The following is a 27,513-nucleotide window of genomic DNA, read 5'->3' as shown; positions in this document are numbered from 1 at the left end:
ACACATACTTTTCATATCATAATCTATAAAACCCCCCTACAAATATTTTGTACTTGTTCAGAGTCACTGTATTTCCACAAGAAATTCTTACACAAGCAGATAATCCCCTCTGCCAAGTTCAATATCATTTCCATTCTGATTAAAAAAATATGAACCCATCAGTCTTACAAATCCAGCCAACCAAAAGGAAGAACACCTATCTTGACAACAGAAATAGCTTTAAGTGTAACAATTCACACTGTAAAATTATATAACGACTATCTGCAATGTAGGACTAAAAATCCATACAAACCCATGAAATTAACCATTCTGTCACGAAAGTAACCGAACGCTCTGACTCTCCTGCCTTAGTTGAAAGTTTACTGAATCAACCATTGGCTACATTTCTCTCTCAATTTTTGTGGTACATGCTACACCACTTCATTTTAGAGCACAAGCCCTGAACAGACCAATATATTGCAATAAAACATCTCTTAGCTTGTTTCTTTATGACATTTCTCTTTCTTACCTCTCTCCCAATGGTGGTGAAAACCTCCTCACAAAGAGATCCTAGACATTTCCTTGTCAGACGTATGTGCCGGTGTAGTGAAATGAGGCAACCAGGTGCCACTAATTGCCTGGGAGTGGCATGAGCTGTGTTAAGCCCACCTGTGCCTGATTAAGGCAGGCCCTAACTGTGCATGAGCAGGATTAGGGGGCCAATAAAAGGTGAGTCTCGAAGCACAGGCTCAGCTCATTCCTGAGCACACCTGCAGAGAGGTCAGTTGCTTCTCTCAGCACCGCACTACCTTCATTGCGCCACTAGCGCTCATTGCCCTTAGGGTGAGGCTTGAGTGGTGCAGCCGGCTAGCACGCTGTTATACAGACAACCCGAGCAATGCTGAGGCCACGGGTTGGAGACTCCTCAGAGCCTCACCCTAAGGGAGATGAGCGCTAGTGGCGCAATGAAGGTAGTGCAGTGCTGAGAGAAGCAACTGACCTCTCTGCAGGTGTGCTCAGGAATGAGCTGAACCTGTGCTTCAAGACTTACCTTTTATTGGCCCCCTAATCCTGCTCATGTGCAGTTAGGGCCTGCCTTAATCAGGCACAGGTGGGCTTAACACAGCTCATGCCACTCCCAGGTAATTAGTGGCACCTGGTTGCCTCATTTCACTACATGCCAGGAAAAGGATGATAGGTTCTGCAGCTGGAACAAACCAACACACTTTTTCAGGCTTGCTCTGCTCTTTGTTAAGATTTTGGAAAGACCTGCCCATTTATTACAGTAACTCTGTGTTTTTTCTGCACATATTTCCTTTTCTCTTCTTTACAGTGGTATCAGAACACTTATTGCCAGAGCTGTAATTTCTGCCAGCTGGTGTCTCAGCTGGGGAGCATTTGAGTCCATCACTGAGCGCCCTGCCCCAGCTTCCCACCCTCATCTTTGACTAAGTGGGGAAAGGAAGCACCATACTGCTTAGCAATTTTTTCCAAAGCTGCTTCTTTTTTCTTGTCTTTGCTTATCAGTAGCATTCCTGTTCTAGTATCCCTTCACCATCCCAGAACCTCAGGAGTGGTGCTGGATTCCAAGGGAATAGAGGCTGAGTGAACTCACAGGATTTAATCCTCAACAGAAAGCTGCAAAAGCTCTGCTGGTGGATGGGCCCATCTGCCTGTACAGGTACCTGCTCCCTACCTGAGCCCTTTGTACATCAGCTATTATATCAACATCTGAATTCTCTGAGAAGCCCCCTGATACCTGTACTCTGAGCTCACTTATGACACAGAACACACTCAGGCAGAAATAATTTCCTTAAGATCACTTCCTTAGGGAAGCATTTCCTGAGTATCTTCCTATCAATTGAATTCCATCTCTTTGTTCTATCAATCAGAAGCTTTTCTTTTTTTCTTTGGTCATCAAATCTAGACATGGTCTGATGGAGTATTTTTCTTAAAAAGATTTTTATGTATCATTCACATCCCCATGGGGCATAGCCAACATTAAATCAAATTTGTTGTTGTTGAGTTAGACTTATGTAAAGGCAGGATACTGGATTTCAAAACTATTTATACAGGCAAGCAGTCTGGTCCCATGTTTAATGAAAATTTGGACTGGATACACTCGGGTGGATTATTTTCTTTAATTCTATCCAAATACTTGATCAACTTTACCTAATAGTACTTTAATTTCCAGGCATCAGAAAGCAGGCATATATTTTACTTACCATTGCCAAATTTTAGTGCTACTTTTGTGGGAGGAATGTTGTGTTACCCTGTGATGACTGCATCAGCAACTCTTGTCATCCACCTGCCTCCTTGAAGCCAGGCTCCCTCTTGAGTTTTGTGTACAAAGTGCAACAGATGGAACTTTTAACTAAATTCTTTCTTTTCTTTTCAAAGCTCCAGGCACCTTGGAGGCTGTCACTCTCCTGAACCACATCTCACAGGTTCACTACTCTCTGAAGCACTCTTGAAATGGTGCAAAAGGAAAAGCAGAGTGATCTTAACAGCACCAAAAGCTGTTTTGAAGAAGATGCACCAGTAATCAATACTGGTGAGGTTCTTCCTTCCCCAGAGGCAGCCAACTTGACAGCAGGAATGACTTGAAGTCAATATAAAATACTAGGACCACTGCACCTTGCCTATGTGTTTTTAGGCTGTGCAAAATACACTGGTGTTCAGGGTTTTGGGGACACTCTTTCTCTTCAGTTTCTTCAGTAGCATCTAGTAAACCTGCAAGGAGGGATATTAGGTCACACCTTTGTATCCTCTGCTTTTTGTTCATGGAACCAGTCCTTGACACTCCCAAGTTTCATGGAAAATCTTTGGCTTCAGATCAAATACAAGCTCTCCTGTCTTAAAAGACACATTTTATCACCTAAATGAACCTGACTCCATACTCAAAATAAGGGCCAGAGCTGAAAGAACAGAGGCAATCATCTTCATTTTCAGACATAAGTAGATCTACATATGCCAAAAACACAGGAACAATGAGCAGCTGGTTACAGCAAATCATAGCAGATGTTGATCAAACCAGGTCATAAATATTTCTGTGCTCACTGCAAAAAAGATTTTAAAAAAGAATTTACAAATCATCAGCCTTTCTGTGTACTCAAAAATCTGGGAAAATATTCCAGCTGACATGCAATTACTCTTCATCTTGTAATGTAATTGAAATTTCAATATAACTTGCAGGTTTCACATATTTTGCAAGTCCTCATAGCAGAAAAGAGAGTAGAAATCAAGAAGCGTAGAGACAAGCTCTAGTAAGCAGTAAATGAATATGCTGATTTCCTAGCTTTCCATAAATTAATTAGCCTAGTCTAGTAAATGCTATATTTAAGAACAGTGGGTCAAACAGTAATTTTTCACCTAAAAATGTCATTGACCTAAAATGTCATCAACAGTACTTAACATGGGTAAGCTATGGAAATATCTATGTTTTCATGCTATTTCTGTGCAATGCGGGCTAATTCTTGATCAAGAGCTATGTGCCTGTGGGTCACACAGACTAATGAATGATAGATTACCACTAGTTGTGTATGTAGATTTTGACAGGTACCAATATTCAGTTGTGCTGGCAGTGGAAGAAATAGTTGAGCTGGTTAGGAAGAGGCGAGAGAGCTCTGGATCTGCCCTTGTACCAAATTCTTGAGTCCAGCTAGAACCAGAGGCTGCATCTGCAAATACTTTTGCAACATCTGAATTTAACTCATCCATAAAAATTTCAGTACAACCAATTTATCTGGGTCTGATGCTTAACCTCGTGTACACATACATAGAAAAATACTTGTATTTGTAGGACAGTGAGTGAAATATTAAAAACATTAAAGGCATACCGCATTTCCACACAGATACCCCACATTTCTGATAATAGACTTTTAAACATACCAGTCCTGGCAAAAACTTTCTTACAGAAACCATGTATTCACGTCCCCTTCATATTCAGGTACATGGATCAAAACTGGAGAAAAATGAACACATACTGAGAAAAATGAACTCTTTCCTGCAGCCTCCCCACGGCGAGCCCACGCATCGTGCTCCATAGGTTGGGCAGCTCTTTGTGTGCATTGGGTTAAAATCAGGGAATGTCTCATGGAGTTAAACTGGATTAGGACCTAGTTTACTGTGTTTTTTTAGAAAAAGCATTAATATTTTCAGGTGAGCTTTTATTAAGTAGGGGGTGTAATTTATAAAATCACAATCTAGAAGTTCCAGCCAAGAGAGGGCTTCAAAATTTTGTTCCTCTTTAGAAAACAGAATTTGCAAAACCCTGCTTGAGTTCTCCTTTTGTTTGGCTTTGCATGGTCTTACAGTAGTGCAGATAGTAGCATCCATAGACATATACTGTACCTATCTGAGACATATGAAGTCCACATGTACTGTAAAAACCACAAAGCAAAGCCACACTTTGTGGTGACACTGGGACCCAGACAAGATACCATTGCACAGTAAAATTGTATTAGACTAATTGAAAAATAGTTAAACATTGCTAATAAACCAAGATAAATACTAAACATTAAAAGACAGAGATCTTCCAGTGTTCCATAAAGCCACACCTTTCAGACAAATCAATCATTTGCATCATAAAAAAAAAAAAAATGCTAACCATGAAAGAAAATACTCCAGAAGTAATGAGGAAAAAGCTTCAGGTGATTTTTGATTACATTAAAAATAACTCCCATTCTTCATAAAATATGCAGAACTTTTCATCTTAAATAGTATAAGTTACCTTCAAAAATTACTTGCTTTTTAAACCTGCAAGAAATTAAACCTTTTTTTGCGTAGGAAAGTATTTGGAATCTATCCAGAAACAAATACAGCTATTCTCATGTAAGTGGCACAGCGTCCATCAAGAGCTTTCACATACCTTCAGGAAGATGTTTCAAATTAAGTCAACATTGTACTTGATTTCATTGATCAGAGTTAATATTCTGCAAACCCAAACTGGCTGCCTTGTTTATTTCATAGTTTCAATTTCTATTGCTGTAATTCACCTTGGCAAATAAGCGGATGTATGAGGGGCTCGCCCTCTGAATAAATAATAAAATTTAACTTGTCAGGAGCTTCCTTTGCCTTGAATGAAAACCATCTCATTTCTTTGTGATGCTGTTGAATCTAATTCCTGTTGCAAGAGACTTAATGAGTTGTCCTGGAATAAAAAGCTAATGGAGTGTTCCAGCTACATGGTCACCATGAAGAACAATAAAATTACATCTGAGACCCAATGGAAGAAAAAGATGCACTATACAAAATACAGCTTCATTTGAGGAGTAAAGTATTACTCAGTGGCATTATACATCGTTAATAAATTTTCTTTATCTGAAACTATAATTTAATATTTATGTATCTAATTTACATGTGACAAAGTAGCATATTCTAAAATTAGAGTGTAACCAGCAAACTATTAACTACTATAAACAATACTAAAACACAACCCAAACAGTTTTTACAGAAACATTCGATACATTTTGGACAGGGGGAAAGATTTCAATTGCAGATATTGTTTTAATTACAGCTGTTAATCACATCTTGAAAAAAATTCTTCAAGCTCAGAAACATTTTCTGCTCAGGGAGTCCTGGGTATGTACATAAAGACCAAGTGTACACCACCAAAAAGTCCCTTACTGGTTGCTACTAGGTACAGTAATAATAATGCTGAAATTGGGGAAAAAAAATAATTTCCAGTCTCAATGTTATATGATGCACTAGACAGTATATCCCCTTTGAGCAGAACCTAGAGAAAATATCGTGCCCTTTATTATCTCTGTGGTTTCTTATGTGTAACAGACAACAGAAGAATTGCACTTCTTGTAACATTAGTGTTAGGTTGCAGCTCACCTTTTAAAATATTAGTGGCCATAATAATTATAATAGGTTGTGCATTATGCAAAGATGAATAAAGATGTGCATTTAAATTAAAAGCTGAGCAACCACTTACAGAACCAACAGTGAGGTTTAACATAACAAACATGCACTAACCCTACACCTATGTAAAACTAAGTTCTTCCAGGAAACTGTAACCAACTCTTGACCTTCCACAAAGGTAAAGGTTTAGTCCCTTGGTAAGGGGTTTGGACTTTGTAGTTGAATTCCAGTTTATTAGCTCATTGTCTGTAAATGTGCTGTTCCACTGTGATATCCTTTAGCTGCCCTTGAGCTTCTGCAGAATCTGCAATCTTACAGTCACTTTTATTTAAGGTTTTATAGAGCTGCAAAGTAAGTCCCTCCAGTGCTACACAAATAAGCTTCCTTATTCATCCTCTTCAGGTTCCTGTGGTAAAATGGGTGCTTCCTCCTTTAAACAAGCACTAAAAAACCCAAGGATTGTGCTGTAAAGGTGATATTTGCTTTTCTCAGAAGCAATGTTATGACCTTCATCTGGGTAGATCTAGCAGAGGAGAAAGGAAAAAAAAACAAACAGTTTTTAAAAGGCTTTTCAAATATTTAGGGCTCTAATTTTCTTTTTCTGATCTTCAAAGTGTTTTAGATGACAACAGGATGGTAACATTAGCTTTATGGCATCAAGAAAAGCTAATAAAACTCCAAGTAAAACTCATTCTCTTGGTATTTGAACTTACATAAAACAACCACTGCAGTGGGATCTGCAGAAGTGAAAAAAATTCTATTCTCAGTCATTGTGCTTACAAAAGTTTCCTTAGCTGGTGTTTTCAATAGTGTCTAGGAATCCAAATCCCATTAACATTAACAAGGACTAATTACCTCATGCTTTTAGGGACCTCTCAATGTCTCAGCTTCTAAGTGTTGAGTGAAAAGAGTTTTTACACAGATTTTTAACTATCTTCCTATCTTATCTAAAGCCCATCATCTCTCTCCTAGGGTGGACGTGGGCATTTTCATCTCTTAAATCAAATTCCACTGGAAATTGGAACAAAAAAGTCCAGGGTACAAATATTAGGACAAAAGACTTGTGGTGGCCTGAGCCAAAAAGCTTCAGATGAGGCTTCAGCCTCAAACTGGGGTTACCACAAGGTTGCATAGGAACAGTTCAGTGGGGCTCTTCTGAGAGACCTTTGTAATTCCTCCTTCTTCCTCTCTCCACAGGCTTTTACATCACCTCAGCTGAAACCTCAGGGACTGATCCCACCCAATTCTGGTTTCATGCATCAAGTCCTTTTGCATTTATGTGATGCTAACCCCCTTGCTAACACCTCTCTGACATGAGTTCACTTGCTTCAGTGGAAACCACAGGTTAACCTAAGGTTCAGTAAGGTCAAGGTTTGCCAAATGTAACATCAGAGATAGTTGGAGGAATGACCCAGAACCGTGTTGTCTATGATTTTCATGAAGCTTTAATACAGCCCTCAGCCAGAAACATCCACACACACCACAGCAGGTCCCCTGGAAGCCTGTATGGAAGAAGCACATTCTGCCACAGCACCCTCACGCTCCATACAGCCATGGAAAGAGAGAACAGTGCTCTTGCCTTTTCATAAATTTAAATGTTGAAAATAAGGGGAAAGCAGTTTCATGTGACCCAATACTTTTTTAGGTTAAAAGGGACTAAAGTAGGGCTATCTCCATATTACAAAAAGTGCACATGGACTCTGAAACATTTTGTATATTTTGTATAGCATAATAGGATAAACAGGTGGAAAAAAGAAACATGAGGGAGAGGAAGAAGAATCCAGAAGAACAAGAAGATAAATTTCTTGATAACCATATTAACAGGAAGGAAAATGGGATTAAATGGCTGCAAACTGAGATGAAGGGTCCTTCTCAGGGAAGAAATAGCAATGTGAGGTTAAATGTTGAACTGTGTTTACAGGAAATGTCCCAGCTGCACATACCTGCATAGTGTAATTAACTCCAGCTTTTATTAGATGTTTAATTAGTTCTGCTGTGTGCTGGAAGTGGACTTTAGCTACAAGAAAACAAAATTTGGATATTATTAGAAAAAACAAAGGTAATTTGAAATGCTTCTCTGTTAAACAGCTTTGACTGAAAACATTTCCAGTCTCTGTAATTACCAGATTTGAAGGTGACTTTCTGGTCACAAGAGCACAGCTCCATCAGTAGCAGCCATGCAGGGTGGAAAAACAGTTTTGGAGAAGGAGCACCAAGGGAGCCCATGCTTTTCAGGCACTCCATGAGGACTTCTCTCCTTACTCTTGATTTATACACACTGTGATAGTCTAGAGGTCTGTAAAACCATTATGTTTGAACATCATGACAGTTTATAATTGTGTTAAAGGAAAACACATTGGATTTTCTACTGCTTGCACAGGGTTATTAAAGCCCATGCTTTTGTAGATAATGGGCTTCCTCCAGCATATCAGTGATTTGGTGTGGTAAAACCAGGCAAATTTATTACCTGCAGAGTTGGCTGCAAGTGGGCTGGGTGGTGTCACTAGACGTGATACTAAGCAAGGGCAGCAGGCAATCAGAGTCCTGGTCTTGAACACACTGCACAGTTCAGACATCTCTCAGAGTCCCAATTCCATCTAGTACTGAGTTCAGAGGGGCAGAAATTGCTGCTGCCTTTTACAATCAGCAGCACCTGAGGCCCTCCTGCCTGCCCAGTCACCCAGAATATCTCCTCTGTCACTCTCCCTGCTGCTCTGGGGAGAACACAGGCCACTGTTTCCACCCTTCTGATTGCATCTGGGATCTGTAACATGGGTTGGACAAATTATGCTGGGGTGACAGGCTGGTGAGTGCCACCCTCACTGTGTCAGTCGTGGTGTGGGCACTCTCACCTCAGCCCTGTCAGTGAGAGGTACTTATATCTCCAAACTGAGGACTAAGAAACCTTGTCTTATCCCACATGCACCAGGAAAATTCACCAGGAAAAGGATGCATGTGTATCCATCTGTACAGAAGAACTCGTTGCAGCACAGTGCTTTGTGTCTGCATCAAAGCCTGTTCTGTAGACCTACATCACTTATGAAAGTTCAGAAAAGTATTCTTCAGTTGAATTTAAATCTATAATTACATATTATCTCTTGATTGACACATCTCATCATTCCAGTGAAGTGCTAGAGCTTACTCTGTTTTACTCATTCTGTGTTTAACTACTACTAAAACTATTCATGCTATTAAAAGGTTCTTTATAGCTTCAGCTACAGATGCTTGGGCTCTACCTTGTAATTAATTAGCTGAAAACTTTAACTTCCTATTTGGTGCTGTACTTCCTCAACTGTACTGTTAATTCTTTCTTCAATTGCAGAATCTCTATGAATTTAAAATGCTATTAAAAATTAATGTTGTGCTATTAATAATTCATATAATAACCTCTCACTAGTAAGACAGTGCTCCACAAGATTTAAATCAATTAGAATATACAGTACCTGAACATTTCAAATATTCAGTAAGGTGTCTTCAGTTCAGAGTTAGAAGTGACACTTGAAGTAAAATGAAAAATCCTATTGGAGGGATAATAAAACTAAAAATGTACTTGCTAGGTGTGTACCCAATCTGTCTGCTTATTAAAAACTCTGACACCAAATGCAATTGCATCTGTAAATACTTACTGTCAGCTGTCCCATGAATGATTAGCAAATTTGCTTCTTTTAAACCATGAAGATTGTGTAATACGTTGGATGCCTGGCAAACAAACACACACAAAGTTGTAACTGAATTAAAGTTGTAACTGTAATTTTTAAGTTACTTTTTTTAAGCTACCTTACCTGATAGGTATTTTCCTCTCTTGATGGGATACCAAGGTATCTTTCTGAAAAAGCTGATGCTGTGAGAGTGAAAACAAAAACTTGTGAATTAATGACAATTGTTTCTGGTTTAAAACACAGCAGTTCTATTTAAGCCATTAAGATAAGAAAGAGATCTTAATTTGAAAACAGAATGTACCATTTAGAATAATTCTGAAATGGCTGAAAAAACCCCCACAACTCCCCCCAGACATTGAAATAACCTGGTCTGATTACCTGGGCGTGACAGTCCACAGCCTGTGCCCAACACTGCACATGCAGAACCAAATACCCTCCCACTGAATGACAACATGGTTGATACTGTAAGGAATTCACCACTAACCTTAAAAAAATCATTCCTACTAGAAGTCTTGATTCAAGCTGACATACCTAAAATATTCTTAGGAAATGGAATACCTGACTGAATTTCAGTGGGAAGTAGGAAATGGGAAACAATTCCTTGGCAAAAATCAGGGGTGTTAACAGCAATGCATCTGTTGCATGCTTTAGTAGAAGCCCTTTCATTTAAAGAAGGAAATGAGACAGTGATGTGAAACCAAACTGGAGCATTATCTGCCCATAGTTAAAATTAAGAGCAGCTCCATGCATTAAAAAAGATGTTTTGAACAGACAGTCATGCAGGTGTAGGGCAGGGGATGCTCACCATACAACTTCATATCTGTAATTGGTGCCACCACAGCTCCACACTTGAAGAGCCTTTCACTGGACTTCAGGATCATTGCTGCAATGTAGCCACCATATCCCTAAAAATGGAAATCAGAATGAGATTTTTTGGTTTGTTCACTTCTTTTTAGCAACAATAAAGTTAAAGGCCATCGTGCTAACCTGATGCTACTATTTTACAGTATGTATTTATATTTGCAAGAACTGCTTTTAAAGGGAATGCAAACCTACAGTTAAGAGTCACTAAAGCTCACATAGCAATTAATAATAAAGAGAATATCCCAGTTCAAGCTCCATAATTGCACCATGGCACACTAGCCTATAGTTAGTAAAAGATTTTAAAGCTACAGAAAAAAACAAAGGAAAAAAACAAAAACCAAAAACCAAAGGTAAGGCACTGGGGAAAACAGACTAGACAGGAAGTTTTCTGCTTGTTTTTTAATGAATTTTTAGCCTAATGTAGATATTTGCTGATTTCCAGTGAGCACTGAGCATTCTGCTGACAGGACAGACACTAAGGGTATGGGGGAAACATGGGAACTGATTGCAGCATGGCCTCCCCCTGACACTTAGAACCTCAGACTAAATCCTACTGCTAGTGGAGAGACTCCTGCTACAACAGTGTCAAAAATCCACATTGCTTGATATTATGGATCCAATTTCTGAACACAAGAGGACCCATCTTGTGCCTGTATGACAAGGCAGGGAGCACAGACAGCATGAAGGAGCTGGGAGATATGTGGAAGAGGGTCACTCCTTTTGCTCACATTTAGCTGTCCTCATGGCACACTTCTTCATCATCTCCTCTGTAAAGTCTATAGAATACACCTCCCTGGGAAGAGGTGACATAACAGAGTCACAAAATCTTTGCTTTGCATGAAAACATGAAAGCTTGAGAGCACAGATTTATTTGGCATGACAGTGGCAATCCATGTCTGTACACCTCTAATCATTCCAGACCTACAGAAAAATAAACTCCCAATTGTGAAGATGGGCTCAATGAATGACTTTTTCAAATAATATTGGTCCTTCAAATCTCTCTAATTACCATCTTTGTTTTCCCTTCATCAATGCTGGAAAACTGATTTTTGAAGTTATCTTGTTGGTTTGTGTTTGGCACTTCAGGAAGAAGAAATTTTCCCATGATGGAAAGAAAAATCCAAACTATGAGCCAGCTCAAAAAAAAAAAAAAAAAAAAAAAGAACATTGTGTATCAAATGCTCAGAAAGTTGTGGGTTTTTTTCTCTTGGACTTTTTTGAATCCTGCCTGCTCTTTCTGTCTAAATATTTAATGAACAGATGATCTGTCTGGAAGAACTGGAATATTTGAAAAATCTTTAACCTTAGCTAAGAAAAATAAGGGAAGAGGTGGGTTTTTTTGGACTCAACCTATAGTAAACATAAACAGGCACACCAAAGGGAATACAGAATAAGAGCTGGATTTTCAAGGGAGCATGAGGAACTGAGTTATCCCTTTCCCATAGAAATTCCAGCCCAGGAGACCAAAAGCCACCCAGACTCTCTATGTGAAGGAGTGGATTTCACCTAAGAAAGAATTTCTGAGTGGGCACTGGCAACTTGAATAATTCAAATAGTTTAAGAGAATAGCAACTTTCCTCTGCCTTTGGGTTCTCTACTTTTGCTGTTATTTAAGATTCTACTTGTGTCTTTCCAAGAAGCTCCACAGCACAATTTTAATCCTAGGACAGCTATTGACAGGTTATTTATTATTTATGCCATGTATTCATTAAGAGCTTGGTTTAGTTCTCCTGGGAATTTCTTTCCTTTTTGCTTCTGCCCTTGCTTCCAGCCAGGCTTTCCAGGACAAAAACACTACACAGTGAGATCACATTTTTAGAAACACTTCACAATGACAATGTAGAAAACAGTTCATGTGTCCTGATGCAAGGATATTTGGTGCCTCACTCACCAGCTGGGTTTCTGTGGTTACAGCCTAATTGCCATATTTTCAAGAAGCTGTCTGGCTGTGAAAGTTGCAACTTATTTTCAGGCTCTCTTTCTGCTTCCATGAATGAAAATGCAAACTACATGGAAACACAATTTGTTGTCCAGCAGCTCAGAAAGGCCCTTGGATCATGCATGGCTTGGGCTTGTACCCCTCATGGCAATAAGCACAATGGCATCAGCAGGTTGCCTGGCAGGCAGAAACAGGTATTTTCCACACTGTGCCCTTCTGGACAGTCTCCATAGTCTTGTGTCTACTTTATGCTATGGATTGCAACAAGAATTTTATTTCTGTGTAGTTCTCATGCCTCTTAAAAGAGCTTCTGTCCAGTGAGCACTGAGCCCAGCTTCATACGATCAGCATTAAGAAATTCCAAAGTCATGTTATTATCAAGCAATGTGAATATTCTATTTCTATCAATAAGCCCAATTTAATGCATAGAAATTAAAAAAGAGATATTTTTTCATATCACATTCTTGTACATAATAAAAATGAAAGGAGTCTTAAATAAATTTTTAATTGATTCTAACATAAGCAGAGTGGAAGCCAATAGTTAATCTTCAGAAGTTGTTATATAGTTTTGGGCTTTTTTCCTAATTCTAAACCTGACTTTTAAATTTTATGAATTTTTGTATGACACTAAAAAAAAAAATTTGAGATGCTAACTTGGAAAGGGTAAATTGCCTGAATTTAAAGCAGCACTGAAGCTTAGCAAATTTCCCAGTTTTTGATCTTTACTTTCTTACATTTCCACTTTCCATTTCTCTTTCTTTGATAAAAAATTATGCAGGAACACCATCACTGACAATATTTTGTTAAGGCAAAAAAATTTGGGGTTAGACTTTAAGCAGCTATGTAAAAACTTATTTAAATGCATGCTCTATGGTAACTGTCTCATGATGTCACTGGTTGGAAACAAGATAGTGCTGAATCTCCTACAGCAAAGTAGTTGATTTTCAAATATCAATGAAAAGAATTTCTGAGGTCAGAAAAAAGTGAGCAATTCAGGATACTTGGTGATTTCATTTCAGAAATAATATTTTCAACCATTTGTAGGAAGAGGATATTGGAAAGTGTAGATGTTTATATGTCTTGTGTACTTTCCTAGACATTGGTAACAGGCATCAAAAATGGAATAGAAATATGTGCCACAATTATCTGGTGGATGAAATCAGGGTGTACTTATATACCCTCAGCTGAACAGTCTCTGGCTGCTGCCCTACAAACCAAATCCAGTTTTCAGTGCTACTGATACCCTTGCAGTGATAGTTTCTTTAGCTCAGGGAGCATGGCAGGAGCTCCAAGGAATCTCTGAGGAAGGTCACATTCACGTGGAATGCCAGCAATACTACTTCATTTTCACTACACAAACATTAACTTGTCTTAAAATGCTGCCATGCAGGAGGCAATATCCTCATCTTGAATTCAGACCAAGATGCAGAGGTTAAAAGCCCTGCCCGAGGCCATGCAGAGTCAGTAGCAGAGTGGGGATGGGAAGGAAGGGATTTCCTAGTGGAACACGATGCTCTTACATGATGATTGAGAGGTTTGTCTAGGTACTCGACCATGGTTTATTGTTACTTTGAGGTCAGTGGCACAAAATATCTGCATTTTTAATAAAACAACAACAAAAAAGCACATGCTAGTTTGTAGAAGCAATTATGAGGTGTATGTAAGTGCTGTATTTTTATATACATCAATAAAATGCTATTTTGTTCGTTACTAAAGATTTGCCTTGTTCTGTCTCATGTTAGAGGCAACAACGTGCCCCACAGCAAGGCCAGTTGACTAAAAAGAAGCAGTGAGACTTCTAGCAAATGATGCAAAAAAGAAGAAAACCACAGCACTGAACTTCAGCTAACTTCAGGGGGCACTAAGGCATTCAGATACAGAAGTTGTACTAGAAGGCCACTGTCAAATGAACTGCAGCCCAAATGTGAAAATGTAAGAAACAAGCTGGCATAAAGCCTAAGACCATTTAAAAATTTATAAGGCAAGCAGATGTTTTTTGACCAATCCTTTCTCCTGCAGATTCTGAAACACAAAACATAAAACTGATCTGATTTATCTCAAACACCCATTCTGACATAAAGCAAATATACAGAATATAAAGTAAATTATGGAAGGCTTTTCCCCCTATATTAATAACTGAAATTATCTTAGGAAAATAGTTGCTTAGGATCCAATAAGATTTTCTTAAAGAATCATGATGCTACTTTGCACATTACCTTTCCAAATATACTCAGCCTCTTAGGATCAATGAAGGGCTGTTTCAGTAGTGATCTGCAAGAAAAAAAGTTTTGGTTTTTTTTAATGTGCTACAGTTTGATTATTTTTACCTTTGTTGAATGGTTAAATCTAGTATGTAAAGAAATTTACTTGTACTGTAAAGAGTTGCCACACATGCAGATCAGGTAGAACAAATGACACCAACAAAATTATTGCAGCTCTGGGAAATGCAATTTGCTTTCCAGTTCCCTCTGGGTATGGCAAACAGCTGGTGTTGGGCTCATCTCACCTAAACTTATATATTTGTATTTGAGGATCTTGTCTAAATTGCCCATTTGCACCCTCTGTTCAGTTACAGAAGGGAGCCATGAACAGTTGCTCTTTCCTATCCATGTTGGAAACCTCTCTCAGTTTGGGGAGAATCACCACCCATGTCATGGGTGTCATGATTTCCCAGCAATGAGCGGGTAATGAGGTGCCTAGGGTTTGATGGTTTAAAGAAGGCAAGATGAATGCAATTTCTTCAATCTAGATAATTACCCAAATAATTAGTTCTCTCATCAAGGCCATAAATTACCCACAGTGAATTTTAAACAGAAAAGACAACAACAATAACAACAAAAAAAAAACCCCAAAAACCAAATCTGAGGGCAAAATCCAACTTCTTTTGAGGGGCCCCAACCAGCTGCAGTGCCAAGGGCACCCTCCCTTTTTCCCCTGCAGTGCATCCAAAACAAGGCCAGATGTAATGGGGCCTAAAACCTCTCAGCATTTGAGCAGGGAGCTCAGTTCTCAAAGCACAGTACTGGGTCTGCTCCTAATGGCCCTTTCACAAGGGACAACCTGAACTGCTCTGCTCGAGGCAGCCCATTCCTGACCAACATGAATCCTAGGAGCCCTCTGGTCCTTGTAAGTGAAGTTGGAGCAGTTGCCTACTCATGCAATGGCTGAATCTCCACCCCTTTCAAAAGAAGAAACAATTAAAAAAAAAAAAAAAAATCTCTGGCTTAACTTGAGAATCTCTGGAAAATGTCCTTCCAGACCTTGATAACAACCATTTTGACATGGGCACCCTGAGTAAAGAGTGTTCTCAAAGTCACATGTGATTACTCCACAGATGGAAATGACTCTTTTCCGTGTTTGGTGGATTTGTATCAGTCTAAGAATGTTCATGGGAATGAGAAATAACAAGTGTTTGCCCAAATTTTGTTATAAATTACACCACTGTAACTCCATTTGTTTTGTCTGATCACTCCTTAACTCTGTGATGGAAAGAGAGCAGTATCCTAGGTACAGACCTAAAATATTGTAACACAAATGCATTAACATCTGTGCTGCAAGAAATTTTCCTAAGAAATAAAGACAAATTTGAATTCAGTCAGGTGGCATATTTAAATTGCATAGGGAAGGGCAACTTTATCATGAAGAAACACCAACACAGAAAGCAAACAGCACCTTGGTATTTTATTTGCTGTTTGTAATGAAAATATTGTTTCCAATTTTGCCACTGCATTTAAAATAAACATTAATGGCATTGACTAAGCAAAGAAAACAGTCTGGGCAGTTAAAAATGCTATCACATCAAAATGGAAGCAGGGTAAGAGAGAAGAAAAGTTTGCACATACGTACTCTACGGCTGCTATTTGGTCCTTCACTTCCACTGATCCTAAGCTCCGGTGGACTTCCTGGAGAATCTTAAGGCCTTGAAATCCACTCCCTCTGCCATCAAATCGAGCTACGATGACATTATCAGAGTTGACAAGCACTGAGTCCCAGTCAATGTGAAACTTATCTGTAACCAACTGGCTGCCTGGAGCTTCATCACTGCAAATACCAACACACCAGACACAAACGAGGACTATTGACAATGTGATGCACTTTGCCATTCCCCTGTATTTATTTACCCTAGAAGGCAGAGCTCAGTGGGTTATGCAATCCTGCTGAATTACTGTCACTTCCATCAATACCATCTCATTAGCTATTGCTGGTAGCCCTGCAGTTGTGGTATGCAAAATAATTTCTTTAGCTTTACAATCACGATGCTGTAGTGTTGCCAATACTCGACTATTCTTTAGAGAAAGAAACAGAAAATTGCAGTGTATAGTGCTGCTTATACTTCCACAAAGTGAACAAAAAATATAGCATAATCACTAATGTCTAACTCAGTTCTAAGGAGGCTCATGTACAATTTTAAGCCACACTAAACAGACAAAAAGGAAAATCCTTTCAGTAGCCTGATTATGACTTTGTAGGATATATAATACTATTAAGAAGGATGTCACCTCAGAAAACAGAAATAATTGCATTATTGTATCCTTGAATGAATTTTTTGAAATAGAGTACAAAAAACCTGAAGTGCACACTGGGGAAAATTATATTTTCTCCTTCCAGATTCACAGCAAGAAATAGATGCAGGCAGGAGTGACAACTATTTTATGACGAAAAAAAAAATGTGGTTTACAAGGTGAAATAAAATGGGAGAATGTAGTTTTTAGAGGAACAATAAGCATTTTCCATTGAAGCCAAATATACTACTTTCCTTCCAAAGAAAATAAAATGTCAGTTTTATAAAGGAAGGTTGTCATTATTTTTCCCTTAAGATAAACACAGAATAAGAGAGCAGGATACCATGAAATTGTACAAAATGCAAAATACTTCTGTGTAGGTTGCAGATGCCAGATGAATGCAAATTAGAATGTGAAAGTGTGCTGGTTCTATAGAAATGAGACTGGGCAGTGTCTGTAGGAACATCCTGTCTCAGGTTTAAGAAAGATGAAGACAGAAATTCTTATTTTGCCAAAAAGGATTATACAATCCTGAAGGGATTAAAACCAAAGAGGGTTTTAAATGAAAGGCAATACCCTCAGATAATTTCTTCTATTAAGAACAACAATCAGTGGGTGTGAACTGACAGTGATCATTTCCCAAGATCCTTCTTTGGAGGGCACAGCTGGGCTACTTTGAGGCTCAGAGTTTATACATCTCCCACTCCAGCTTGATGGGCTGCTTGACATATTGCTTTGGGAAGCAATTTTCCAGTGTCTAATTTATTTTAAGAATGTCCATATAAGTAGCCTGTGACAGGCATTTAAAGCCATTTCCACTGAGGCACATGTCAAAATTCCCATTAGCATCAAAAGGTTTCTTTACTCTTCAGTTGCTGCTATAAAATGATACTGATTATCTGAGGTGTGCTTCTGTCCTCCATGGAGAGACAGCATATATTCTATGTACCATTTAAGCCCCACTTTTAACCTTTTAAATAGGACTTCTGCAAGGTATTAATCCCTTATGTAAGTTGGAACATCACCCTGAGGGCTCTATAACAAAGCAAGTTTATTACTGCAGTGCCATACAAGATGCACAGCCTGATTTGTGAAGTTTGCCCTGGGATTAAAGTTATCTCAAAGGTCAGTTTTTGTTTTATGCTCATCACTACTTACAGCCTAATTAAATTAACTACTGTTCATTGGCACCCTTTCCAGAACATTATTTCTTGACCCCACTAGGAAGTCTGGAAGAAAGTCCATGAGGTTTATCCTTGTGTGTAATACAAATACAAAAGCCTTCTTCCCACCTAACTATGGATGGCCACAAGGGAACCATGGAATAGCCAAAGCACTACAGCAAAATCAAACCCAGCACAGAAAGGGCTACATGAGGCTCCATGCTTTTCAGCTCCCCTCAAGGGTTCCTTAAGGAGCATCATCTCCAGAGTAGAACAGCAAAAGCAGAATGACTCAAATGAAGGATAGACCTAATTCTTCCTGATTAATTTTTTTCCCCTTGCAAGTGACAGCACTTGCTACTCCCCTTTTTAATCCTTACTCCTCTCTTTCAAGATTCAGAACTGCTTGGTGTGTTTGTGTCTGTGACAGCAACTACACTTGGATTATGAGTCCACTGTGGCAGCACAATTGCTGATGACTTGGGCATGCTGCTGAAGTTCACCACTGTGTCACCATTTAAATAGACAGAAGCCATCAATAATATACTATTATCATTGACCTTAGTGGGTAATTTGGATGCTTCTTGCAAGGCAGTCACATACATCTCAGACTGGCTGGAAAAAGGGGCAGCTCATCGTAAGTTCATATATTGCTGAAAAGAGAAGAATCTGTTCTTTCAGATTCTATAACAAAAAGCTTAAATTAAAGTCTCTGTTCATGACCCGAGTTACAGCCGACAGGGGATAATACAGTTACCAAGAGGCTGCTGCTGCTTTACTTTCAGCAATACTCCTCTGCCACTCTGTTACCGAGACAGCAGCAAAATTTGTTCCAGGTCTTGCACCATTTGAAAACTAAGTGGCAAGACTTTAAATAGGAATTTCAGAAGTTACAGGGCTGAGCGAGTAGGAGGGGAAACAATTTTAGAAGATACATGGCAAATCACTGCTTAATTTCCATTACAGCTTCTGTTTTTGCAAAACAGTGCAGCATACAGAAAAGGCAACCTGCTCAGCGATTATGTGAGAAAGACTACAACTCACATGTTATCCCCCTATCAGAGGATAAAATCTGCGAAAAAATGTGTCACTGATAAAAGTCATCTTTTGCTTCTGGTGAAACTGAGTGGGGAAGATGATTAGTTTGCAAAATAGGTGCAATAGAAAAATGCACTTCGTCTTCAGATTTCATGAGCATCTCTTTCATAGACATAAGAGTTCAAGCACACCCATCATTACTGCTCAAAAAACAGAGAGCATGAATCGCAGAATCAGAGAATGTCAGGAAGGGACCACTGGAGATCATGTAGTCCAACCTCCCTGACAGAGCAGGTTCACATACAATAGGTTTCCCAAGATGGTGTTCAGGTGGCTTTTGAAAGTCTATGGAGATGGAGGCTCCACAACCTCTCTGGGCAGCCTGTTCCAGTGCTCTGTTTCTCTTACAGTGAATTTTTTTCCCCTGATGTTTCGATTGAATCTCCTGTATTCCACTTTGTGACCATTCTCCTTTGTCCAGTCACTGGACATGACTGAGTCTGGTCCCATCCTCCTGACGCCCACCCTTCAGATATTTGTGAGCATGAATAGCCTCAAACACTGAGGACAGAAAATCCCAGGTGTTTTCTCTCTGTTCATATACCCTGTGTAGATATAGCACACTACAGCCAAGAACAGCAGCAGTACAATCACTCCCTGTAGATATGGCAAACCACATTAAAACACATCACCGGAATTGGTTCCCATTACTAGGGTAGATAGGACTGAAGTAGGAAGATCAGTAGAGCTTGTGTGTTTGGTGGTTTTTTTTGTTCGTTTGTTTGCTGTTTTTTTTTTCTTTTGTTAAAATATCTTTCTGAAACACTTGGGGCTTTGAAAAATGCAATTTTGAGAACAAGTGATGTAGTAACACTGCCCTGTGTCATCAGGAAAAAAGAGAAGTTTTAAATATCCTTACCTTCTTCTAAGGAAGATTAAATAAGCATTTTATTCACACAGTAAGACATGTCCTGCTGCTGGGGAAGTGTGAAAGGGGCTCACACTCTTCTTCAAGACTTTTTTGGGGAAAAGAATGGAGAGAGTGATCTGGACCATGACTGTCCACAGCATCAGAATCACTAGTGCAAATGAAAAAGCTGAAGTACCCCTCTAGTTATCCTTCTTTTAGCCTAATGAAAATGAATTTTTCCCTCTGAGCTTTGAAAAATATTACAAAGAATGAGGAAGAAAACATAGAAGACAAGACTCACCAGAAAATACTTTGTTGTAAAAGAAACACAATAAGAGCAAGTAAAATACTGCCCCAGTGGGCAGAGGTAGGATGAACAGAGGCATTAGATGCGTGGCTTGCACATGTCTTAGGGATGCCCCTAAAAATGAACTTTGCAGCTGTTTCACAGAGGAAGGGCTGCTCAAACAAAAAGACCTTCAGGGATGTCCTCCTCGCAAGCACACTGCAAGGTGGTGGAACCCACCACGTGTTTTCCCACTCCATGGTGCAGGTGAGCACTGCTTCTTCACTGGAAGCAGCTGCTGGGTAAAAGGAGTAATATCCTTCCCAACAAATGAAAGGTAGGCAAGACAGGTACTAATATGCAAAGTGTTATCTATGTCAGATCTTGAGTACTTCCCAGTATTTGGATTATACCTCTGCATTTTTTCTAGTCTTTTGAAGTTATTCCTGAAGCTGTAAATAAATCTTCACTTCCAACCCTACTGTCTTACCTTGCTATCTGTCCCTAGAGTGTGTAAACTCAAGGCATAAACAGGTTTGGTTGCCTGTGAAAAAGGCCTAAAACTTTCATAATTTCAATAATGGGAGAAGTGATTCCCTTTTATTACCAAAATCTACAAAAACAGGTTAAAAAAACCCAAAAAGACCAAAACCTCTTGGAGACAATTCACTGTTACGCTGGAGAATCTCTGTGGTTTTGCATCACTTCAGACCAGGACAATTCACTGATTCAGTTTTACAGTAGCCACTTATATAATGCATAATTTTAAATGGTGTTAAATAATAAATACTGACATTTAAGATACATTATCTACAGACTTTGAAGGGATGAGGTTAATTATGTTCAAGGAAAATAAAGAATGATGACCACCTCTCATTCTATTATCCAGATTAAATGCCAGTCTTTACTCAATCATTTCCTGTGTGTTACCAATGAGTGGATCTTCCAACATTTTTAATGAGTAAGGTGAACCATAATGAGAAAATCAGGGATCTGAAATTTAAACTTTGATCTTAATTATATAGAAAAGAGATGGTAATCACTCTTTCAGACAATTATTGTACATCTCTGTAATATATAGCTACACTGTATGTATTATATCAGAAGGAACCTTAGTGTGAACTGTGTTAGTGGTTAAGGAGGAAAAATGGAAGGAATAATCTATTTAGCATTTTATGGCCTATGCATCACAATTTTGGAAAGAAAAATAGTGCTAGCAAACAAAACTCTTTTCTACATGTGCTACACAGTCCAGCCATACACATGAGCATAACAACATAATGATTTTCTATTTGAATCTTGCAGGATGTTTTCCAGCGGCTGATAGACAAAATACTTACGCTGATGGTTACAGGATATTCAGGGCCTGGTCCTTAAGTTTAGCTTGTGTCTACATGGGAGTTGTACTGAGCTGACACCCAGGTTTCACACAAGGACCAGGGGCCTCTGGTACAGGCTCCCTTCTAGGATTCAGCTTTAACACTCAGACACTTGTGTGCCATGTTCTGGGAGTTCAAATTTATCTGTAGGCATCCCTGCATGAATATAGGAGCCTTATTACAGTCACTCGCCTTTGCTATGGCTACTAACTTTTAGTGATTAAAAAAAAACAACAACTACCAAATAATACCAAACTTTCTTCCCTTTATCCATTTCCAATTTCTGTTATCTCCATTGTAACCCTACTGATCCAGAGAGCAGACTACACTACTCAGAAATTACTACTGAAAATGTACGGTAAAATTACGAACCTCAGCCACCAAATCCTACTTTACTCTGAGTCAGGAAAAACATTCACCAGTGCAAAAATCCTGCAGACAGAGCCAAGACCACACAGGTAAACTAGATCCTGGCAAAATTTCTGACGGAGGGAAAATATTAATGGAGATTTTGGAGTGATTCTGGAGCAATCACTGCAGCCAAACAGCGTTCGATCTCATACACCAGATTTATTCTCCAGCTTAGGGAACAAAGCCTTTATGCACTCAGAAGCTTATATGCACTTAACTGGGCATTTAATTTGCACTGCAGAGATGTATTAGATGAATCTGAGGTTTAAATTCACATTTTCTTTCCTTCCCTCCCTCTTTTTTCTAAATCCTTGTGAAACTGCACTGCTACTGAGACAGAAAGCAAAAAGCCACTTCGTATCTGCTAATGCTTCACTTTCCCAGATATGTCTCTTCTCTTTACATACATCAAAGTGCATATTGCCTTGATCAAGGTTTTGTATTGAATCTCCTTTCCAAAAAATGGATATACAGCCAAACAAACATTCTTTCTAAGGACACTGGCAAGTTCTCTTTTTCAAATTTCCAGCAGCTGGAATATAATGATAGCTGTAGCACAGCTTAGCATATAAACAAGAAAATAGGTGCAGCTGAATAATAAGAAAGCCAGAGCTTGTTATCAGTCACTAATACAATTCCTGCCTTGCACTTGCTGTAGGAATAGGGTGTTTCTTGATCAGTCCCAACAGTACCACTCTGGGACTCAGGGAAGTCAAATATCTGGGAAATTATATCCTATACACAAATAACCAGTGTTACCTATGAAACATGTTCTTCTTGGTTCTGAATACTTTTTTTGTGGGTTTTTTTTTTTTTTAATATTGCTTCTGATAATGAAATAAATGCTCAGGTGTCAATTTGGAGTTGTGTTACTCTCTGCACATTTAGAGGTTTTCCAATTGTTCTTTCTCAAGAGGTAGGCGGAATTTATTAGGCTCAAATAATCACCCCACAAGGGATCCTCCCATAACTTCAGTGACAGTTTTCAGTTTTATATCTCATCTGGGGAAATATTTAACTCAAAGAAGGATTGCTAGCAACCTTAGTTTAAAGTCTGTAAAAAGCTGCTGAAGAACCATAACTTCCTTCTCTTCTAGGGATGAGGGAGAACAACGCAATTACATGAGCGATGGTAGATTTCAAATTTCCAGTTTCATACTTTCATGAATGTATAGGATTTTCTAAAAATAGCTACTATCAAAGCTAATTACTTATTACAAAGGTATGGATTTGACAAAAAAGATGCAGTCTTCACAGACTTTATGGGCTTTTGATAAATGAAGATGCCACAATGTGTATTCATAAGTGGATGAATTTCCTTTTATCCCACATGCACATCATAAAATATACAACCATTATAAAAAATACCCATATGTCATGACTTGGCCATATTATTCCCTCACTGGGTACTGACAACTTTGGTAAGTTTAAATTCAGATCCCGCTTCAATATTGTTCTAAACCCATTTCATAATAGTATTTCCTTAGATTCTTTTTCCCTTTTCCTGTAATTTTTGGCCTTGCCGTTTTCCAGGTTTGTGATCCTTCTCTCCTGTCTTCTCCAGGCTATCCACAAGTATCTAACCTCATATTCTACCATAACTCTACATGGCAGATGATGTACTTCCTAGGGTACTTAAAAAGGGAAGTGTTACACTGCTAACACCTCAGTGTTTCTTTACTCTCAAAAAAAGGAATAAGAAGAAACACTTGCAGCTCCCTGTAACTCTGATCATGTCAATTCAGAGTCAGCTGGCCTTAGGCACACTTGAAAGACCTGCTTAAAACATATCATGCTTTGAGACCAGGCTAAATACTGCAGAGATAAAATAGTCCCTGTGTCTTGTTTCTCCAACAGAAAAATCTGTTTGTGAGCCACTTAAAGACAAAAACCTCCATAGCTGCAGATAAATAAACTGAAACACTTGAGCTTTTAACAGACACTGGACTTAGAAATAAGCAGTTTTAAGCCTCTCCATCCAACTATCTAAGATCTGATATAAGTGGAGGGAAATATGGGATCATTCAGCAGCTCAAGCTTGTAAATTTGACCTCCTATGCAATAATAAGGATCTCTGCTGCCATGGAGGGGAGGTCTACTCCAGGTGATATGGTGGCATTTCCATCAATTTAGCAGTGCACTCCTACATATGAGTTAGTAAAATTCCTTCCAAATAAGACTGGAAGAAGATCTTAAGGTACAGAAAAAAATCCCTAAACCCATGGCCAACTCATGCTGCTGAGCTCAGCTGGAGGGCAGCAAATAACTGAGTCAAACCCAGGCTATCACTGGTTTTCCCAGGTGTGATGCAGGTATGGCCATGACTTCCTCTGCTATACATTCTGTAGGCATGCAACCTGAAAGCTGACTGTATCTGAAAGAAATAAACAGACTATTTCTTTTTAAAAGCACAACACAGGTTGCCAGGGAGTACCCCCTTCCTCCCACAGAAAGTTTTCTACCAACATCATCAGACTGTATGGTGCCTGTAAAGTCTTCAGCCATCAAAGCTCAAAAGTAATTTTTTCTTCTTTCCAAAAAGTAGTTTTCCTTTATGCATTTTAACTGAGCCCCTCTTACAAGCTCAACCCATCTCAATCAGGGATAAAACAGAATAAACCCAAAGCACATGCTCTGAATGAGATTCTCTGAATGGGGGTAAGGATCAGTACAAGTCCAGGAAAGCTGCAGAACTACCCCCAGCTGCACCATCAGAAGGGCCAGTGCCTCATGCGTATAAAAGTACAACAAAGTAGAGTTAGGTTTGAGAAGTTCAAAAATCTCCAGGCATCTCTACCAGATAATAAGATGTTCCCAAGTGCAAGCCTTTTGATTATCTACTCAAATCCATGAGGTAATTTTCTGACACAAGGTAAAAAACCATTTTCTTATTAGAGTTAAATGTTTTCTATGAAGTGCTTTTTTATTATTTTGAGTGATTTTACAGAGATACTTACATTATTAATAGAAGGGCATACTGGTTTCGATCCGTGAAATCTCTTGGCAGAGACAACTGTAAAGGGAGTTCTTTTGAGAAAAGAGCCAAACATTAAAGGCTGGTAGTTACACAAGTAAAAAACAGTAACACTGTAAGAAAAAATGTGGCTTCTTAAAATATTATTTTGCCTAATTTACCGTAATCCTCAATGTGAAGCATTTTAATTTCAGTCCTGGAATTCTTCTTCTTAAAAGCAGCTTCTTTCAACACAGCATTATTTTCCAAAATGTAAAACTCTGTAGAAAACAGGAAGATAAAGCAAGTAAAAGGTACAGAGAATCATCACACCAGAGACAAATCAAGACTGAAAAAAAAAAATAGAGAAAAAGAGACCAAATGTGCAATGATAAATGCTAAAAGCATTCCCTCTGTAAATACTTTGTAAAAATGCAACTGCTTTGCAATTCAGGAACTGAGCAATCAGCCTAATTCAAAACATACATCTATTCCATTTTCTGGCATCAATAGCCTCTGTTTTTGTTAAGCACTGACAATAAAATTGCTGTGAATACTACTGCCCCTGGCAAATACCAACAGCAGCTGTTACAGGGAAAGGTTATTCTGCTGGGCAGTACCCTCAGCCTCAGGCAGGCATCTCTTTCAAGCTCCATATTCCAAGTCAATATCAGCCAGCAGAGCTCTGCTTGATCCCTGCATGTCCTCTGTCTTCTCCACTTCAATCAAGAGAATGAGTTCACTTTGGTTTAAAGCTGCAGACAAATTTGAGGCAATGCTTTTGCACATGAAAGAATTATTATGTATTATTTTTTCTTTTTTTTTTTTTTTCATTTCTTTTATTCAGATAACTGACCTTGCTTCCAAAATACAGGGTTTTTAACTAAACAATAAACCGTCCATGTAGGGCCAAAATGGGTAATCTAAGGTGAATGTTTGCTCTTGGCAGTCAGCTAAAATGGTGTGATTATAGTCTTGAGGAGAGAAAAACTGAAATAATCTTAATCATTGTTTTATGAATTGAAGAATATAATCTAATCTTGCATTAAAACTTTAATGGTAAATTACCTCTTTATTATTTGGTTTCTAGTTGTTACAACAATGTCCCCCATCCTGACTTGCTTTGTCTTGCTCTAAGATGCTGTATGTATAGTTTTTTATAATAATTCACTACCAACAGTACCTTAGAGACAAGTAATAAAGAATTAAAGTCTGCCTTCACAGAACTGAGTAGTTACTGGAAGTAAACAGATTTACTTTGAGTAGTAATAGCTACTCCTTATAGCTTTATCCTTTAATTGGATAAAGCTCTGTCCCCAGTGTACCATGGCATTCAGCTTTGCAAATACTATCAACAGTGACATTAGAAAAAAAAATAAAGGAAGAAAAAGTGTAGATATTAATTAACACTTGACAGCATGATACTATTATCAGTATGGAACTTCACCATGCTATGTTAGATCCACCATTGCAGCTGCCTACGACAAAAGGGATGCAGACAACTACAGACCAGGACTTGAATTCAGAGCAGAATTCTGAGTGACACAGATTCACTAACTAAGGACTGGTTTAGTGGTTCTGAATGGAAAGATATCCCCTGTCCTCTGATCCACACTGTCATGCTGCTTGGAGCCACAGTGGAGCTGGAGGTAGCAGAGTTGTTACCTCTACTGCATCAGAAAAAAACTTAAGTGAAGAAACTTGTGCTGCTGAAGGGACAATCTGTCATTGCAAAGCACCTCATGCAGCCAAGGAAAAGCAACAGGTTTGGTGTTGGCATACAGAAAGCAATGACTAAAACTTGAGAATTAGAAGTATTTTATACCTTCCTAAAAAGCCTCTGTTCTTGGATTTGCCATCACTGAAAAATGTCAGTGGAGCTGCTCTGGTTTGAAAATGTTAGAGAATAACCAAGTTCATTGTACGTAGGTGAGATTTTACAATCAACTGTCAAAAGACTGTACCTCAACATAACTAGATTATAACTTTAAAAAACATCTCTAAAAATACAGAAGGTATATCACAATGGCAGCATAATTAACACAGAAAATGACATGGATGAAGCCCAACCTGCCATCTATTTAACTCAAGTGTAAATAGAAGATGAATGATATGCACATAGCACAAAACATTTCTGAAAAGCCTGGGAAAGTTTAGCAATTTGAGCAACTTTTTTTCTTTATCATTTGCAGATGTGATGTGCTAAAAGGTAATTAATAGAACTTTATATGAATGAGCCATTGATTCATTTTCATTTACTTGTTACTGCCTTCTGTCTCCCCCATGCTCCCCAGACCAACCCAGGATGATAATAAAATATATAAATATATCCATTCCACAAGGAATACTCACTTGCAGTATTACTTGTACTGTGAACGCTAACAACTGGAACTCCTGGCCCTATTTTGATGAGAGAAAAAAAAAAAAAAGAAAAAATCAGTGTGTAGGGTAGTTAATACTCAGTATTTCAGTCAATAACAAAGAATGAGAACACCAGTGACCATGCAAGCTCCATGCACACACTTTCCTTCAACCACAGCAGTCACTCCACTGGTGTCTTTT

General features: G+C 38.7%; 1 protein-coding gene across 3 annotated transcripts in view; it reads right to left on the bottom strand.

The window, feature by feature from the left end:
* Window positions 1–6,232: 6,232 nt before the first annotated feature.
* The window catches only part of DPP10 (dipeptidyl peptidase like 10), a 182,967-nt gene continuing 161,686 nt past the window's right edge, over window positions 6,233–27,513 (bottom strand). For all 3 annotated transcript variants that reach the window (XM_008497029.2, XM_030453986.1, XM_030453987.1), the window contains 10 exons: window positions 27,304–27,351; window positions 25,134–25,232; window positions 24,956–25,025; window positions 16,156–16,350; window positions 14,526–14,580; window positions 10,312–10,411; window positions 9,630–9,688; window positions 9,474–9,546; window positions 7,791–7,864; window positions 6,233–6,370 (listed from right to left, as the gene is read on the bottom strand). In XM_008497029.2, coding sequence (XP_008495251.1) covers window positions 6,233–6,370; window positions 7,791–7,864; window positions 9,474–9,546; window positions 9,630–9,688; window positions 10,312–10,411; window positions 14,526–14,580; window positions 16,156–16,350; window positions 24,956–25,025; window positions 25,134–25,232; window positions 27,304–27,351 — 911 coding nt within the window. The remainder of the gene's footprint in view (window positions 6,371–7,790; window positions 7,865–9,473; window positions 9,547–9,629; window positions 9,689–10,311; window positions 10,412–14,525; window positions 14,581–16,155; window positions 16,351–24,955; window positions 25,026–25,133; window positions 25,233–27,303; window positions 27,352–27,513) is intronic.

The sequence above is a fragment of the Calypte anna genome, chromosome 7 (assembly GCF_003957555.1).
Source record: "Calypte anna isolate BGI_N300 chromosome 7, bCalAnn1_v1.p, whole genome shotgun sequence".
In the NCBI taxonomy this organism is placed as follows: Eukaryota; Metazoa; Chordata; class Aves; order Apodiformes; family Trochilidae; genus Calypte; species Calypte anna.
Note: the sequence above shows the minus strand (reverse complement) of the source record. Positions and strands in the feature narration are given on the sequence as shown.